This window comes from Phocoena sinus, chromosome 2 (genome assembly GCF_008692025.1).
Source record: "Phocoena sinus isolate mPhoSin1 chromosome 2, mPhoSin1.pri, whole genome shotgun sequence".
NCBI lineage: Eukaryota > Metazoa > Chordata > Mammalia > Artiodactyla > Phocoenidae > Phocoena > Phocoena sinus.
The window spans coordinates 154,850,636-154,869,808 of record NC_045764.1 but is presented as its reverse complement, the minus strand read 5'-3'; the positions used below and the strand labels follow the sequence as shown (position 1 = coordinate 154,869,808).

General features: G+C 39.4%; 1 protein-coding gene across 15 annotated transcripts in view; it reads right to left on the bottom strand.

The window, feature by feature from the left end:
- Positions 1–19,173, bottom strand: part of NRXN3 (neurexin 3) — a 1,706,389-nt gene that overhangs the window by 174,261 nt on the left and 1,512,955 nt on the right. For all 15 annotated transcript variants that reach the window (XR_004348667.1, XR_004348670.1, XR_004348668.1 and 12 more), the window contains one exon: positions 18,885–19,056. Coding sequence is in view for 11 of the 15 variants with exons in the window: in XM_032624307.1 (XP_032480198.1) it covers positions 18,885–19,056 (172 nt within the window). In the remaining 4 variants the exon portion in view is untranslated. The remainder of the gene's footprint in view (positions 1–18,884; positions 19,057–19,173) is intronic.

Sequence of the window (19,173 nt, the reverse complement as noted above, 5' to 3'; positions counted from 1 at the left end):
ATGTCAAGGAACTGAGGCCACCAGATCCTTCAGACCTAGGTAAGCCTTGAGATGACTGTAGCCCTAGTCAATAGATGAGTCATGTTAATCCATCAGACACTTTGATACAGAACCACTCGACTAAGTTGCTACTAAATCCTGACCTGCAGAAACTGTGAGATAATAAACGTTACCTGTTTGACGCCACTAAATTGGGGGTAATTTGTTATACAGCAATAGATACAGAGTAACTAGAGAGTTCAACCAGAGGCAGATCTCCTTAAGAGGCTCTCATAGCTCGCCGTACATTATACTCTCTCGAGGACATGAAGATACGCTATATCTATAACATATTCCTCATGTGCCAATTTGCTAATGCTCTCCCAAGGGAATTGAGACTATTTAGGTAAGACTTGTTTTGAAGAGCCCAGGCCATCAGCATATTTTTTGTTAAATATGGTTAAATGTATACCAACTTATCTGTCCAATAAAACACATGAGAATTTTTACATATTGGCTCCAATTTTGAGACAAATTGTTTTGGACAATGTAAAATTTAGAACACTTTTCCCAAACTAGTTTTCTATTCTGACTCCCATCATTATTTCTGGGTAAACATGAACAAGGGCTTAGAGTCCAACTTTCTTCAGCATCCTGGAACATTACTCATCTAAGACCCAGAGATTTGAGCTCCTTCGAGGAACTCTATTACCATTTCCCCACCTTTTAGGAGGACTGCATTTTCTTACTTGTTTGCACCAGCCTTTACGGTCTGAAGAAGATTCTTCTTGCTAGAGAACTTGTTGGGGATCTGTGGAAGTGGAGGGCTGAGGGGGAGGGAGAGTCCACATAACCATTGAGGTCCCTCTTAAGCAAATTTTTTTGTTTGTTTTCGGCTGTGTCGGGTCTTAGTTGCGGCACGTGGGATCTTCGTTGAGGCATGTGGGTTCTTTCGTTGCAGTGCGCGGCCTTCTCTCTAGTTGTGGCGTGGGGATTTTCTCTTCTCTAGTTGTGGCAGGTGGGCTCCAGGGCATGCGGGCTCTGTAGTTTGCGGCAGGCGGGACCTCTCGTTGAGGCGCGCAAGCTCAGTAGTTATGGCGCACGGGCCTAGTTGCCCCTCGGCATGTGGGATCTTAGTTCCCTAACGACCAGGGATCGAACCCGCGTCCCTTGCATGGGAAGGAGGATTCTTTACCACTGGACCACCAGGGAAGTCCTGCAAATTTTTTTTGTGTTTCATAATTATAAAGCAGTTTCTAGGAGTAGAGGTCATTGGACCTTACAGTTTATATTTTGAGAGGAATCTACACTTTTAAGGTCGAGGGGACTCAAAGATCATCTAAGAAATATGTTTCTCAAACTTTCACTTAGAACATCATTAGCCACAGGATTTCTAGAATAGGCAAGCATCAGAGAGTGTATGTCTTGAAGACCACTCTTCCCCCACAAAGGTATTAATTAAAGAATTGTCTATACTCCTGATTTGTTTGGTTATGTGGCATTTCCAAGGCTTTTCAAAATATGAACCAGTTGGCAGCCATGCATCATTTAGTGCAATATTCAAAGGTCAGGTATACACGACTACAGTGTGGTACAAGAATCAAAATTCTCCCAGTGAAGGAATAACCTCAGGGAATGCGGTTGGTGTACTATATCTTAAATTCATGCCATGCCTCGGCCTCGTTAACTCTGCTTGGCAAATTAATTCAAATTGATTTGTTTGTGAGAACTGCAGCATGGCTTCAAATCTGGCCACAAACAAAGGAAAATGATAAATAACAACGTATTCAGCTCAGAGAAAATATCTAGAGAAAAGTACAGATCAGCATGGGGGCTGTTTTTATAAAGTAACTGACTTTGTTAAAAAAAAAAAACAAACAAAGCAGAAAAGAAAATAAATGAAAGGGAGAACATGGCCTATACAAATAAAACACATTTTATAGATAACACTAATATATCATAAATACCCCAAACAAAGGCAGATAAAGTATCTGAAAGCATCCAAGGAGGAATAGAAGAAAAAAAAAGATTAGAAAAATTTTAAATGGACATTTAATTTTTTAAAACACCATTAACTCAATTTAAGGTAGAATAATAAGAGGTAATGAGGGGGGAAAAAGAAAAAAGAAAATAATGTGATATGGCAGGAAGAACCAAGATTAATTCCAAAATGTCATATCCGAAAGAAAGAAAAAAAAAAAGGACAATTCCTCAGTAAAAATCATCAGTTTCCAACCTCAGTTTGAGGCCTTGAGGGTTGAGAGGGAGAAAGTTTAAGAGGAAAATAGATTGTAATAATGAGAGCCTTTTCCAAGCTCTCTGCTAGTGTGTTAAGTTGTAAAATAGCTATAATCCCATTCCGATATCCATGCCCCTTTGCAGTGGGACTTTGTCACTCCTCCCATCAGATGTACGTCTATTTTTCCACCCCTTGATTCTTGATTGGCTCTGAGACTTGCTTTGTTCGGCACAGGGCATACTAGTAAGTGTGATGGAAGCAGACGTTTGAACAGCCCTTGCATGTTGGTGCTTGCCCGCTTATGCTGATGAAGCCTGAAACTGCCATATGAAGGAAGCTGGTCTGGGATCCTGGAAGATGAAAGACCACAAGAAGAGAAACCCCAGCCACCCAAGCCTACCCTTCCAGCCCAGTCAGCTCACTTGAGCCCCCGGATGTGTGAGTGAGGCCATCAAGATCATCTAGCTCCATCCAAGCCAGCCCGGAACAGAAAAAACACCCACCTGATCCACAGAAACATGAGCCAATAAATAAAGTTTGGGGGTGGTTTGCTATGCAGCAAGCACTAAATGATACAGCCGGGAAGTCGGGAAATCCAGTGAGGACAGGGCAGCTGAGATGGGGTAAACGAAGCACCCTCCCCTATGTGAGTCTCCATCAAGGCCCATCAGGAGGAGTGGGGAAGCACTCAGCTGCTGTCTGGGGAGTCAAGGGAGTTTGCTTAGGGAAAACCTTAGGGATCTTGGAATGGACACAGGGAGACACAGGCCCCTGTTATCTATCCTTAGCCCTCTTCCATATTCTAAAGGGAGAATTATCAAGTCCAAGGGTAAGGGATGCAATAATGCAGCTTCCATGAGAGGGGAAGGAAAGGTCAAGGGTGAGGGAGTTGGAACAGGATGGGAAAACTAGAGAAGACTGATTCTTCTCTGATCTCCATCCATTTCTAGACTTAGACTAAGAAAAGGGAGGGAGAATAGTAGAGGTTGACTCTACAGGTAATATGGAGCCATCACTATTTAAATGATGGATGGACAGACAGTTGGTAAGAAAAGCAGGTTGGACTTCCTGGTAAGATATCCTGGAACACTAACCCCACCCCCACCAATGGATTTCTTAGTCCTCAAATGGTTTCATGGGAAACCTTGGAGGACTGCCTTCTCTTTTTCGGAGCAAACACTGCCTTCACTAACCCCAGCCTTCTAAACCCAACCAAACCAAACCGTTTATGTTCTTGCAGGGTACAAATAATCTCCGGTCATGAATGGCTTTACCTAGGTTTAGAATAGAAGGATATTCCCCCTCACACCTCCTACTAATACAAAATAAAAACAAAGCAAAGCATTGAATTAAAGACCAAAATGAGACAAAACACATTCCTGCCTTGCAACCTTGGCTTTTAAAACCAGGCACTGCATCTTCAGCCCCTTTTTAAAGCTTATGGATTACAAAAAGCAGCCGTTATAAATTCATGGATGAGTTTAAAAGTCATTTTCCTGGGCCTTAACAGCTGGTATCAGAATAGTATTATTTTAGCATGTCAATGGCAATTAGACTCTAGAGGAAAGCATTAAAAATGACCAAAATTTACTGACTAAGGGGTTCGATAAAGAGAAAGGACAACTAACACTGCTAAGGGTTTTGACCGGCAACTCAAGCAGCACATATTTGCCAATAATTAGAAGTATATCACAGTTTATGTCATGACTCAAATATTAGTTCATATTATAAATGTGATAGCCAGAACAGCATTTTTTTAAAAAATTAGGGCTTTTTTCCCCCTCACTTTTAAGAAAGTGGTCAATGATTATGTAAAATTATGGACACATTTCAAATGTTTACCTGCCACCTAGTCTCCACTACCCTACACTACATCAGTTCTTGCGGGCATGGTTTTTCTCCTTTGGTGTGAAATTATAATCACCTTAACAAGGTTTTGGTTTTTTTGTTTAAACAATCTTTTTACACCATCCTACACACAATCCCCTCCCTAACACACAATGACACCAAACACTGACACATCTTAAGTGCTCAAGAATACTCGTGAAATTGATGACTACTGCTGCCTCAAACAGAGGCAGGTATCCTGACCCTAATAAATGATTAACTTATTAGCTTTGATGGTTAGATGGTTACTAAAGTTCTCATAATCTCTGACAACCTACAAATGTGAGGCATATAAATAAAATATTAATGACTTCCTTCTTTCAGTCACTTAATATGACATTAAATACATGATAATAAATCTTGGTCACCTGAAGAATATGTCTAAAGATCTGTGGGCTATTTTATATTTAAATGTATTTATTTGTGCTGGGCAAATGCAACGTTTTTTATATTACCCAATGATGTGTGTGTATATGTATCCTGTATAAGAAGAGAGATTTTACAGATATCTCAAAGGAAAGAATGTCTTTGCATGTTCTCCATAAAACCTTGCACCTTTCAACAAGAAACAGCTCCTGGATATCTGTAAGAAATAAATATCCAGGATTTAAAGAATGATTCAGAATAATTTCAAATGTCATCTCTAATAATAATGGAATTGATCAATTTTTTTTAATAAAGGCCAAGGAGGAGATATCAGACAGATCTATTCTCTTGATGGAAGAAGCAAACTCTATCATCTGCGATATTTCAAATTATACTAGTCAAATTAGAGTAGTCCATATTGTGTAGAAATTTCTAAACCAACCAGGGAAATGGACCAGATGAACTAGTATTTTCATCATTCCAACTGCTAGGTTCCTTTGAAATTTACTCTTTCAGAAATCCACTTTTATCTTTGCAATAATGATTCAAGAGATTAAAAGAAGCCTTGAGTGTCTCGATTTTCTTACTCCAGTCCTATTGATGTACCACTGCTGTCTTGTCAAAAATCACTTAGAACATTGGTGAGTACAAGGTATTTTATTATTAGGACAAGAGATGAGACAGGTAGAGCATGCAGTTTTCTTGGGTTTATATTTTCATTTCTGATTTTCAGGGATGGTGGTTTATTTAAGTCACATTGGAATCCTCACAAGTGCCTAGACTTCTGAATGGGGACTGAAATTTTCCGTCTAACAAAAACTCAAGGATGCTGTCCAAAGATTTACTTCATTTATTGTTTTTCTTTCAAAGACTTACCTTTGAGTGTGACTCAGAAAGTAGAACCTAGACACAGTGAGTAGTAAAGATATATGGAGATTTTCTCCTTACTTATCCTATTGACTTTAAAAAGTTCTAATTGAATAATGGCCCAATTCCTATTATTCAGTTCCTAGAACAGGGATTTACAGAGATAGATGCTTACTAAATACTTTCAGAAAAGAATCTGAATGGTTTCTGTTAACAAAGGAATGTAGATACTAGGGTGGCTTCTGTCCCTAGAGGTTGGCTATGTCATTGGTATTTCGACCACAACTACACGTGTAAAAGGCAGTGAGGTTTGAAGGTACACAATTATTGCTCACACTGTTCAGCCCTCTAGTCAACACTTTGCTGGTTCTAAGTAGCTACAGTTGGGGTACTGGCACAAATCAAGGAATCAAAGCCAGAGGAGAGAGGAACAAAGTCCACTTACCTTGACTGTTCTATCTGACCAGAAAAAATTAAAGCAACGGTAGCTTGGCAGAATGAGGCAGCTAGATAACCATGCAGCCAAAGAATGAACTGGATTTACTGGCTGAAAAGTTCATTAAGGTTTTGGCCTATGCGTTTATGGGCGACATTTATAACTACTATCACATGTCAACCAGACCACCAGGAACGTGGCCTTGGAACACGTGTTGCAGATGAATTGTATACAACTCTTGAGAATGGCGATGAGACTAGGGACTTGTCGTAAAGGTCTGGGATCAGGGTTGGCCAGGGCTGTGAGTCACTGTGTTGGCACACTACCTCGCTCAGCTCAGTTGACTTATTTCAAGAACAGATCTATTAAGAGTATTTCAAAATTCCCTTTATGAGCCTACTTGGAGCTCACAATTCTCTGAGGCCATAGTGGGAGAAAGTCACAAAATGAAGCAAAACTATTAGCTTTCACTTGGTTTATCACCTGTAGGAGATCTCAATTGCTCCCTGAGAACAAGATCCCCTTTTTCATGTATTGCCTTCACTTTTACCTCTCCCAGAGGTCCAGCCCCACCCTTACCACACAGAAAATTCAGTAAAAATATCCAAGTATTCATTTTGAAAGTCTAAAAGCATTTCAGTTCTATTTCAGTTTGTGCTTCACTTATATAAATTCCTATTTTATTTGAAACAGTCAGCATCTCAAAACAGTTTTATATAGGTTTCAAAATGAAGTAAGTACTTCTAAACCCTGGCTGTCTGAGAAGGCTTTAGATTTACTTTTACTTTACACTTATTTTAGATTTATACTTAGCTCTTTATTTTTAACTTCATAGATGCCTAAATGTTCCCCTTCCTCCCTTTTATCAATTTGTCTAAGTACACTGGGAAATCTACCCTTTGAGACCTACCGAGAATCACCTGACTAATGTAAAGATATTTTACTAAAATTAGATTTAATTGTTTCAACAAAGAAAAACTCTCCAGTAAAATCTTAAAAGTTATTCATAATAAAACATTTGGTATTTTTCTGTTGCTTTTAAAATGGGCTTTTTATGTATATCTAATGCTTGTAAAGGACGCTCTTTATCTGCGTACATTGTTATTGTGTACATGTAGACAATAAAATCAGAGGTCATCAACAATAATCTCAGTAGAGTTGTACAGTGTAACATTTACTGAGCATGTATTATACAGCCACTTTGACTTTAAAAAAGGCGGGTAATTAGCAAAACCGTGGTCACTCTCTTGAGCTATCAGGAGCCAAGTCTGGTGGTACATGCTTTCTTTTCTGGTGGTGGGAACTCTGACTTTTTCTTAATAACTTTATTACAATCAATACTGAAGTTAGTAAAATGTGAAGGAAACTCTATTTTGCATAAATAAAATCTGGTCTGTCTTAGACTGATGTTTTGAAATTTATCTTAAACTTGTCACGATTGTGTGTATATACAAAAAACGTACAACCTGGTTCTCGTTCCTTTAATAAACAGGAGAACAGAATCTAAGGTCCCTAAAACTCAGCAGCGGGAAGTGGACTGAGTCACATCTAAGGAGAGTCCACCCTCATAAAAGGAGATCAATGGCCAGAAGCAGAGCAGAATTTCAAGCAGGATGCTCTCATCAGCAGGTAAGGGACAGCCAATGCCAAGAAAATGAAGAGAACGTTCTCTGGAACTTAGAAGATGTACATATCAGGGAGCAGGGAGAAGAAAAGATAAATGCTAAGAAGCCAGTTGGCACCTTTATACGGAAGGGCTATGAAGAATAGGCGAGGGCAGCTAAGCCAGTGGCTAACAAAAACCATGAATTCAAATGGAAAGTATGCGACTCCTCTCAGGAGAGAGGGGAGAAAAGTGTATTCAGAGCTCCAAAACTTACGGTTACTAAGTAGAAGTAACAGAACTAGAGAAATAATCATGCTTCCTGTTGGCTGTTTGCAAATCTTGCTCTAAGCAATGCACAGCATAACAGAAATAAAGGTAAACTGAATCTATGTCTTTGGTGTTCAGTTAGGAAAGGGGTGTATGTATGGTTGGGTTTTTGTTTGTTTAAGTACAGGTAAATGGCCTGTCCCAGTGACGCATCCGTCCACTTCTTGATCCTGAATTAACCTCACCATTCGGTGTATGCTACTCTACATAGAAGTACTATTTTCTGTGTCTCTTGCGATTTAACTCATCCACTTAGAGATTATCTTTCTCCCTTTATTCCAAACAGAGATGACATAGCCCATAAAATAAAGCTTATCGGTCAGTAAAAACAGCTATAAGTTTCAAAACATGCATAATCTAGACCAGGGGGCCCCCACCTACAAAGGAGTAGCAAATCTGGCTCTTCACAGCTTGTTTTTGTATATTGTTTTATTAGAACACAGCCATGTCTATTCATTTATGAATTGTCTATGGTGGGTTTTGCACTGTAACAGCAGCGCTAAATAGCTGCAACAAAGACCTTATGGCTTGCAAAGACAATAATATTCATTATTTGGCCTTTTGCAGAAAAAGTTTCTCTAAATAAAGGTATCAGCGTCTCCATGCCTATATTCAAATCCAAATTGGTCCTATCACCTACTACTTGTATGATACTGGAGAGTACGTTACTTAACCTCTCTGAGACTCAGTTTCCTCATCTCTAAAATGGGAATAACAACAGAATCCCTTTCCAGGACGCTGTAAGAAGGATTCAATATGATAATCCACGAACCTGGCACAGAATAAGTACTATGTCAGTATTATCTATTATTAACTAATATTATTCCCTTAAAATCCTTTATGCAAGGATATTTTGTTCTCTCCTCATTCCCTTATCCAGGATATACAGCTCTGAAACACTGGTAGGCATTTGGAATGAAGATTTCACCATTGAACTCTGAGAAAACCACATTTCTATGATGTGATTAAAATGAAGACAAATCGAGTTTAATTAAACATTGAGACTGGCAATTGTGCATCGGGCAGAAGCACATTTCTAGTAAATGTTTAATAATGTGATTACAGAGTGTACTGCATGCACCGGGATGTGAGAAACAATAGTAAATTTGCATGTGAATGTACATCTGTCAACCAAATGAATTTGAGCTCCATATACAGTGAACACTGGACTGCTCCTGGGAAACAGATGGAAAAGTAGGGTAGCAGAAAGGGAGAGGAGTGTAGGAACAAACAAATCTGTGTAGAATCCCAGTGTTGACACTTTCTGGCCCTGTGACTGCAGCAAATATGCTCAAACTCCTTGAGCCTTGGTTTATTCATCTGTAAAAGAGGGAGATTAATATTTCTCTCTTGCAATCATTGGACAGATTACACTAAGTGAAACAATCTATGCACGATGCCTGCCCATTAGTTCCCTCAGTGTGAAAGGTGTAGGTCAGGTCACAGTTTATGCTTGTGTATGTCTAGGTAGGGGAACAGAACTTGTTAGCATTGTCCTAGAGAGCCCAAGGTTACAGCCCAAATTCCATCCTATGCCCACCCTTGTCTGGTCCTCAGGCTCCATCAGACACTTACGTGTGCCACTGAACCCAGATCTCACCTGATAGCACCCTGCTGCACTCTTTGGAACTGCAGGTACAAGGTAGTATAGAGCATAGAAGCATTAAGTTTGCTTCTAAGAGTTGCAGGTCTTTAAGTACTAGTTTATGACCCTGGGAGTTAATGTCATAAACCTCCATATTCCTATCTGTAAAATGGTGACAAAAACAGTCTCTACCTCTTAGGGCTACTGTGAAGATTTAATATAAGAGGTAGAGACTGTTTTTGTCACCAAAACCAGACTGAATAACTGCACAATAAAATTTGGTCATCGCCTAGCTTGGATTCACATGTAAAGCAGACTTTGAATAAATATTTGTTGAATGGTGAATGAATGAATGCATAAGGAGACCACTCCACTCAAACCCACTCCACTGATGAGGAAGGAGATTAGCAACACCTTTTTTTTATATAAAAGGCAACATCAGTTAATAAAAAGACGTTTGAAGTGTTTCTGCGATTTGAAAATGCAATATAAATTTTTTTTCTGGCCTATTATTCACTTACTTCCTTAATTTGTTTTGCTATAACCTTTAGCTTTTGACTTAAACTGTCATTTTCTAATTCTGTACCTGGTCCCCAAGTGTTCTTATGCAGCAGTGCATATCCATCATTGGCATTTGTCAGATCCCTCCAACCAGGCCAACACAATGTCAGGGACTAAGGGTAAAGCTATAATACTACCATGTGGAAAAGAAATGCACCTCATGGCGCAAACTGTAACTATCACTGGGAATCTAATCCAATCCACATTAACTTCATGAACTGAAGATTAAAAGTGCCTCTTTAACTTTGACTCATCTGTCCTTCTTCCTCTGACCCTCCTTTCCCCTTTCTTTAGCCTGCTGGGGTATTGACAGGGATTTCAGAGGAGTGGAAGGTCTTTATCTCTTTGAGATGAGCTGCAATATGATTACAATCGATTTGAGTGATTTACAGTTTAGAGTGCCTTTCATTACCCTCTGTGCTTTATAGAATTATAAATGACATACTGTATGTGAATATATATTATTATTATTGGATATTTATGTACTATTTTCCTCGAAGAAGCTAAACATTCTTTTTTAGGCTTTAAATAACTACATGGACCCTGCAAACTTGTGCAAAGCTTAAATTGAAGAGACTGAAAATTGGGAAGTTTTCCTATAAATAAAGCTATACTCTTGGGTGTGTGTTAGGACGTTTGCTGCCCACATAACTCTGGGGCAGAGAGAAAACAGTATAGGGTAATTGTGTTTTAGGTTAGGATAATAATTCTAGATTTTCATAATTAAGGACAAATTCTGCAGGCCATAATTTCATTTACTACTTAAACTGGAGCTTCTCTGTGACAATAGGACAAATAAAACTTGTAATTCACTTAGCCCAGCTTTGAAATTATGCAATATTTGATGACTGTTTTAATTCTTATTATAAAGGCCTTGCAAAGAGTAAGATGTTATTAGTATTCTTATGTCACACTATCTCAAATGAAATTTGAAAATCACATAACATTGTGACCATACTGTAATTCTAATCTTCAAAGTATCATTCCATGGATTTGGTTTAATAAAAATGTACTCACTGTTCATAGAAATTAAGAAAGCTTTTTTGTCACATTCCTACTTAAATAGTGCCTAGAAGTGACCCTCAAATTTCTCATAACTTATTTCATTGAGTCCCTGGACTATAATACGTATAATATTTAACTTATGGGTAAATAAACAATTATCGTGCACATTTTAATTAGTAAAAATCCAGTTTCTTTAAATCCAAAGACGGTCTACTGAAGATGAGAAAAACATAAACCAGGACTTAAAACTAAGGTGTGCATTTTATAAAGTCCTACAGAATTTTCCAGGAAAATTCTTCTTTTGCTTAGCAGCCCTCTAGATCAAAAGGACTGCCCTGTTCACAAATAAATCTCTTTAGTTACTATAATTGCTATCATATTATCTGATAGACAGCTTCATCATTATGACAAGCTCCTTTGTGTGCTATTTAATTCTTTTATAAATAACCTTGAGTCATGTGTTAGCTTAATGTCTCAGGAGCATATGCCACGTGTCCATGTGCTCACGTGCTATGTGTGTCTGTGTCTATCAGAAATGTTCTTCTCTTCCATAGGCTGATTAAGTATAAATGTAAGCATATGTGAATATATGCAAATATATGTTACATACATCTATGTACACATGCTTGTCTTTTTGTCTTCTGGGTGGTTATGTTTAATTTTAGCATTAGGCAGAAGCCCACAGTTTGCCTTGAAACTCTTATCAGCTTCTAAGAGACATTTACAGGGAGAGAAAGGCTCTAGGTTTGATAGCAGTAATTGTATTTAACTTGTAAGATACAAGGCTATTTATCTTGTAGCTGGGAATTCACAGAAGAGAAAGGAGGTTTGTCTGATAAAACAAAAATTAAAGAAAAAAATACTAAGCACTCTCTCACCACTCTCTCATTCTCCAAGTGAGACCATGAAACAGTAAAATAGACTTTCATTTAATAATTTAATAAAGCTCTTCCTGTCCACTTAGATATGTTGCTAGAAGGTAAAATGGGATCATGAAAGGAAAGACGCTCCAAGTCCCCAAGGCCTGAGCGATGGTGTAGAGGAAGGCAAATGTCATAAATGCCCAGGTTAGTGCTGACTTCTAACTTGGCAGAAATTGAAAATTTAACTTGAGAGAAAAATTCTAAATTGTCAAGACTTGGGATAAGACCAGAATTCCTGGGGCTTGCAAGTGTTCTAGGGTATCAAAGTGGATCCCTGGAAGGAGCAGAGTGTGATGAAAAACTGGAACTCTCAAGTCAGGTGGTCTTGGGTTGGAGTACCAGCGTTTCCACTTACGCAGTGAGCCAGGTAAGTACCTGAGCTCTTGGAACTGTTCTTAGTCTGTAAAATGGGGACAGTACTAACATTGACCTCTAGTGTTACATTAAGGCTAAATAAGATATTGAACATAAAGTGCAGAGTATGTAGTAAACGCTCAACCAAGAGCAGCCATCACCATCTGGATGAGTTTGGCCGAGAGATGGTGGCATCTCCATTTTCTACATCTCTGGGACAACAGCCCCATGAATTGAGTGCAGTTATTATCCCAGTGACTGTGTAAAGACAAAACACATTAGATGAGTTCAGAAGGTGTATGAAGGTAAAGGCCCATTATTTTATTAATGGTATAAATGAAGATTTACATTATGTAAAACAGATAGAAGGAAATAAGAGACAGGATATCCTAGTCCTGCACCGTCCAATACCAGCCACGAGCCACTGGCCTCATAGTGTCAGTCTGAGGATTGAGTGAAACATGCATTTAAATCCCTCAGTGCCTAGGACATAAAAATTGCACAATAAAAGTAAACCTTCAGGGCCTCAGTCATACCAGTCACATTGCAAGGGTGGCTACGTGTGGTTAGTGGCTACCATATTGAACAGCACCAGCATGCAGTCTGAATGAAGAAAAACAGACATTTTTAGCTTTCTAAATACCAGTGATTCTCAAACCTAGCTGCATATAGAATCACTTAGGAGCTCCCTAAAAATACTGATGCCTGGGCCAGTGCTTCTCAATTTTTACTGTGCACGTGAGTCACCTGGGGACCTTGTTAAATTCAGATTCTAATTCAGTAGGTTTGGGGTGGGGCCCAAGGTTCTGCATTTTTAACAACCTCCCAGGTGATACTGAAGCTGCTGATACATGGGCCACACCCCAGACCAATTAAATTTGATTACCTGGGACTGGGGCCTGAGCATCCACAGAGTTTTAAAACATTCCCAAGAGAATATCATTGGCAGCCAGGTTAAAGGATGCTGCTTTACACACACACACACACACACACACACACACACACACACATCACCAACCCTAGCAAGTTAAAAGTCTCTTGGAAATGGAAACTCACCTACCTGTGAGTCCTAATTCGTTCCTGACAAATTGGAAAAAAATGACTATTTAGCAATGCAAGTATTTAGCATGCACTGGTTTGATTGATTAATTGATACATTTTGTGACCAAATGTTTGAAGAACTTATTGCAAGATGATTTTAAAATGTGCTTAGCAATGTTCAAACACATTCACTAAGTAAGCCTCTATCGTGTTGATGCTATATCGCTACAGTCTTAAAACCATGCTCAAATATGGCTTTCCCTTTTGGTTGTATTTATGCTTCCTATTCCCTTTGCAGGACTTCACTATCTATGTTTTTTCTGCAGTCGAACTGAAAGTAACACTAGTCCTGAACGGATGAATGAGCAGGTAGATGGGGCTTATTTTAATGTGTGCTTCAAATCTGCCAAGGCCTCAAACGTTCGCAGGCAAAGACGAAAGAAAAGGAAAGAAAACCTCCTGGCTAGGAATTAATGAAAACCCAAGGCCTGAGAAATTTCAGCATTATGTCAAGTACGCAGGCTTGTTTTTAACCCTTCCAAGTCTCAATAATCTAGGATGAGATGTGAACAAAAAAAATCTCTCTTACCCCTATGCATACTGTCTAAACAATGAAAGGATAATAAGCATTTGAAATAAAATATGTTGGAGACTTTCTTTAACTCGGTAATTCTCAAATGGGGGCAGTTTTGTCCCCCAGCAGACATTTGGCGTTTGTGGAGACGCTACTGGCATCAAAGGGGTGGAAATTACGGATTCTGACCAACATCCTACAATGCACAGGGCAGCCCCGCCCAGCAAAGAATTATCCAGCCCCAAATCTCAATAGCATCAAGGCTGAGGAACGCTACTAAGCGAGTCCAGGCAAGGACTTCTATTTGAGGATACTGTAATGGAAAAAACAACAAAACTAATAACCTCGTGTCAGTATCAATAAAACTGATAGGAGATAGGAAAATGAGAAAGAAATTTGAGGGCGTGCAATCTGAGTATCAGGATAGGAATCCTGAGTCTGCCCCTCACCTGTGTGATATCGGGCAAGTTATTTTGACTCTCAGAGCCTCAACAATGTAACCTTAATATGAGTATGGTGGTCATAATACCAAAGCAAGTACCCTCACAGGAGGGAGTGACGCACACACGCAGTGATGCGTAGGAAGGCACTTAGAGCATCTGTAAGCACTATAGAAATGTTTTTACTTTCGGTCCCTATAAAGAAAATGTTCTTTGGAATTTGAAACATTCAAATATAAAGAAAGAGTTTTCCCATCCAGTGTCCTTGAAGGGGAGCCACGTCTACATGTTTTCCATCATCTGAGTTGGGTGGTCAAGCAGGATTGAAGCATAGGTCATCGGTGGACATTTTACTGACCGAGGAAAGGGAAACCGATCAAGAGCACTTCCGTGAACTTAGTGTGTGATATCCAGGAAAAGGGAAAAAAACATTGAGACTCTGCTCTCCTCGGCACCACCTGCCATGGGAAGATGGAAAGTCTTACACATTGAAGCTGCTTATCAGTCTTCATGTTCCAGGAAGCCTGGCTCTGCCCTAAAAAGCCCCTTCCTGTACCATGTTCAGTGTTCTGAAAGCCCTGATGACATAACCAGTCACCTATTCACAGCAGAGAGAGGATCTTTAACAGCCCCAGTCAGCTCAGCCTCCCAGGGGACCTGGAGCTGGGGCTAAAATTAATTCTTCATGCTCAACTCACCGTTCACCTCCCCTCTCTTGTCCCCTCCACTGCATTGTGTCAAGACAGCAATTAGAGGCTTTATAAGGAACATTTGTCAGTGCCTGGATAACTCTGGGCTGATTCTTCTTTTATTTCCCTCTCGTGTTCCTTAGCCTTTCTATTTTCAGGTTCAAAGAAAGAAGCTGCTTTTCAGTTATATCTCCCAGAATTAAGTGATACAAGATTCTGATGGCTATAGAAGTATTTTCATTTTGGATCCTTCCTGATTCACAAAAAGTCAACGCTACATGCCATGGGCCCAGCTGGTTTCTAAATACTTCACAGTGGGATGTTTCAGTAGAGGCACATAAAATCCTATAAATGAGTATGAGAAGGTTCTGGAGTTGACCCACTCATCCTGGTGCACAGGGACCTGGAGAGCAGACACGGTTTCCTGAGAGCATGCCTTCCGAGTGAGATGACGTAAGTGAATATTCTGCAGGAGTTATATTTCCCTACTGTTTAAACGTTAGCTATAGACAAGTAGCACAACTGAACTCCTCTTGTTGGTTTACAGACTTATCACTATTGATAAAACAGAACGGCTTGGAAAAAGAATGGATACATCATTTTTGCAGAAACTGTGTCAAGACTGCATGCCCAGGTGGCTTTATTTTTTGATACCTAGATACAGGGGTTATTTTGATCTTATCCTTTAAAATAAATTAAATAAATATTGCCAGATTGCTCTAATGGAGCTTTAAATTTAGCAAAATGGATCCTTTCAGTAGCACAGGGAAGCAGGTGGGAGAGAAAATAAGGTATCCAAGGCTGAAAAAGTGAGCCACTCCTAGGAAGTCCTAGTCCAACTAGAATGCTGGACTTCCCAAAGCCATTTTCCAATCTAGGCAATGGAGTAAGGTGACAGCTCCTTTAAATACTCAGTATTCTTTGAGTTGCTTCATGGAAGCACATTGCCATCGTTGTTAGGAGGACAGCTTCGTCTCATTACAAATGAGTCTTTTAGCACAGCTAAGAAAACTTTTCTTTTTTAAAAGAGCATTTTCGGCTCCCCATCTCACAATAACCACCTTTGTGTGGTTACTGATCTTTGGAACATGATACTTTAAGAAAAGGAATAAATCTAAGATGACACAAGAAAGATGCTCATTTCTATCTATTCATCTTTCAAGATATCCCCCAATTTGCTATGGGAGCAATATTGGAAATTGTGCTCAGCTGGGAACAGGAGACTCCGGTCCTAGTTCTGTCCCTCATTTACTATTCTCTCATGACTATTCTCTCATAGAAAAAACACAATCTCTCCCTGAGTCTCATTTTAAATTTGAAATGGAGAATAAAAATACCTACCCTACCTAATTTACAGGCTATTTAATAGTCAAAATGAAGTAGTCTATATGAGTGAATATGTAATAGCAAAAAATGCTACTCAAATGTTTGGTAATCCTCATAGCTAACGTTCATTGAGTATTGACTTAACTGACCCAGAATTATGTTGGGTATTTTACATGCATATTCACATTAGCCCTAGAAAGTAAGTATTATCATCATCCCATCGTATAGACTCGGAAACAGAGACTTGGGAGGTTCAATATCTTGCCTAAGGTTTGGAACTGGATCACCAAATAGGAGGAATAAGCACTTACCTAGAGAACCAAGAAAGCAGAGAGGGTAACAAATGAGACTGTGGGGAGGACCAAGAAAGCAGAGAGGGTAACAAATGAGACTGTGGGGAGGAAGAATCTGCTATATTTTGAAGGCATTATAGTGATCATCAGAGAAGAAAAGTCAGAACTGTTAGAAATTCTTACACTTAGTTTATAGTTGTTATATTTTGAATTATTTGTGGGGACATGCACCAAATATTTTAGCGCTTAGGGCTTTCAAGGTCTTAATCTAGTGGGCCTCAGAATTATAGCTAATGGCACCAAGATCCCAACTCTAGCCAGTTGACTCCAAAGCCCATACTTATAACTGCTTTACTGTATCATGTCCTGTAATAACAACACATATTATTACCAAATGACAGTTACCAACAGTTACTAGCAATAATGGTTTTCAGTGGGAAGCAATGCCATTAAAGAAAGGTTTGTTCTGTTTTGAAAACATAGGAAGCAACCCGTAATTCGGAACTAAACATACAAAGAGATAGGCACACAGCAAGGGTCACTGGTTTTCTTACATATATGTGGTTTTAAAAATGACCATTAAAGAGCCTTCTCATTTCTGGCAGCAAACTCAGAATCCTATATTGGCTCAGGGCAAGTGGTTAGCATCAGTTTAGAATCTTTGAAATTCCTAATAGAAACACAACAGACCCTACAGCAACAGTATCAGGGCCAATGATAATATGCATAGAGAGGGACTGATTTTTCTTATGAACAAGTTAACAGTTTTTAAGATTTTAGGCTATTTCGATTCCTCCCATCGCTCATTCCCCAGAGTTTAAGAAGCATTTAAAAATCAGGTCTATTAGTGTCTAGTGCATTTGGATGATGATGAGAATTCACAGTAGCTGCTAACACTTCTGGCTTTCTTCAAAGTCTCAAAGATAAATGCACACGGTCATTTTTGTGCCTTAATCTAAGAAGTGCTAAGAGTAGTATGTGAAAAGACTCCCAGCAGAGACTGAGCTGGATATGGTACAGAGACTGAGATGGTAGATAAATGAGTGGGTGGGGCTTTTTGCTTCAGTATTTTGGGGGTCTTGTATGCTCCTTGTGAATGCTCCCATAATACTTAAAGCAGACACAGGAAGACCCTGGCTAACAGAGGAAAAACCAGTAGCACAGTTACTTCTAATTGGCATTTAAAGAAAAGTAATGCTAACTTAGGCATGAAAAAATAATCACAGCCTTCAAGTCATTCAACATTCTTGGGCCACAAATAGGCAAATTTACATATTTATCTCAAGTGTGATGATTATTAGCTAAAGGGCTTTTACATTTCTGGAAATGTGCTTCCAGCTTCCTTACCTCTGTGCTCACCTCACTATAAAGGAAGTAAGAAGATAACAGTGAGAAAATGTTGGGCCGTTTGGAGTGTAGGAGATAAGAGAGTTAGACATAGCATAAATGTCCACATTAGTGACAAGTTCAATATTCTGAGCTATTCTCTTGCATCTACCAGGCGATAATGTAATGATGGAACAAAGGCCTTTAGTTAAAGTATTTTCCCTTCCATTCCTGGCACTTTTATGATCAGGGTTCAGGGCTCTTTCCTGGTAGAAGTGAGAGATGAGAGGGAAAGCTAAGGGATTATTTGAATGATCTTTTGAAAGAAGGCAACCTTTCCCCCCATTGTCCTTGATTTGGCCATCTGGCTCTGGAAGTTTGTTGGTGAATGCTCCTTGACTATAAAATATCAACAGATGATTAGCCCCTCTCCCTCCCACACCAGCATGCCTGCTATTAAAATGCCTACTGGGACCAACCTCTGAAAATCAAGGCAGGCTAGTGTAAGTGAGGGAGCAAAAACTGGCCAAGTCAACGAAATGAATGGAATTCCACCCGTAGTTTTTCTCTCATTGTTACTCTGACTTGATGTTCATCATCTCAAGTTTAGTAAACTTCCTTTCACAGTCTTTCTGCCGTCTCTGGCCATCTGTATGTTCAATCACACCTGACTACACGGCACCACAAAGCCCAGCTCTCATATTGATTATTCCATGATTACTGACAATACTTTATTTTAGAGATGGTGTACCCTTCCCTCCATTGCTCATCCTTGGCAGTGCCCCGGAAAATCCATAATCATTGTATTTGGTATGAGCCAGTCAGCAGTATTAATCAGATGGACAAAGTAAGTGTTCAGTGCATAGTCAGTAAGTCTCCAGAAGCTCCCTGTACTGGACCAAGTCCGAAAGAAATCACTTCTTTTTTCATCCAAAAAATATGAAAGTGTGCTTAATATTCAGTGTTTTAATGATGTGGTGACAGTCATGAGAAAATCACCAGTTAGAAGTAAGAATGGGAGAACAAAAGAGAGTCTGGTCATTGAGAGTAAAACGTGTACCTGTGGGATAATGCTCATTCACTGGCCAGTTGTCCACCTGAAGCGTGGCATTGCCGCCGTTCCTGGTAAAGCGCACCACGTGGTATTTGCCATCATTTACCGGGGTCCTCTCCTCTTTGATGGAGATGTCAACTGTGCCAATATTGAAGACAACTCCAATTTTCCCCTGTTCCTATAATAAAGAAACACAAAAGGCAAGTTATCACTAACCACAAGGTTTTCTCCCTTTAAAGCTGATCCTCCAACTAACAATGAATCTGTAGGTACCCAGAGAGAGCTGTCGGCTTGA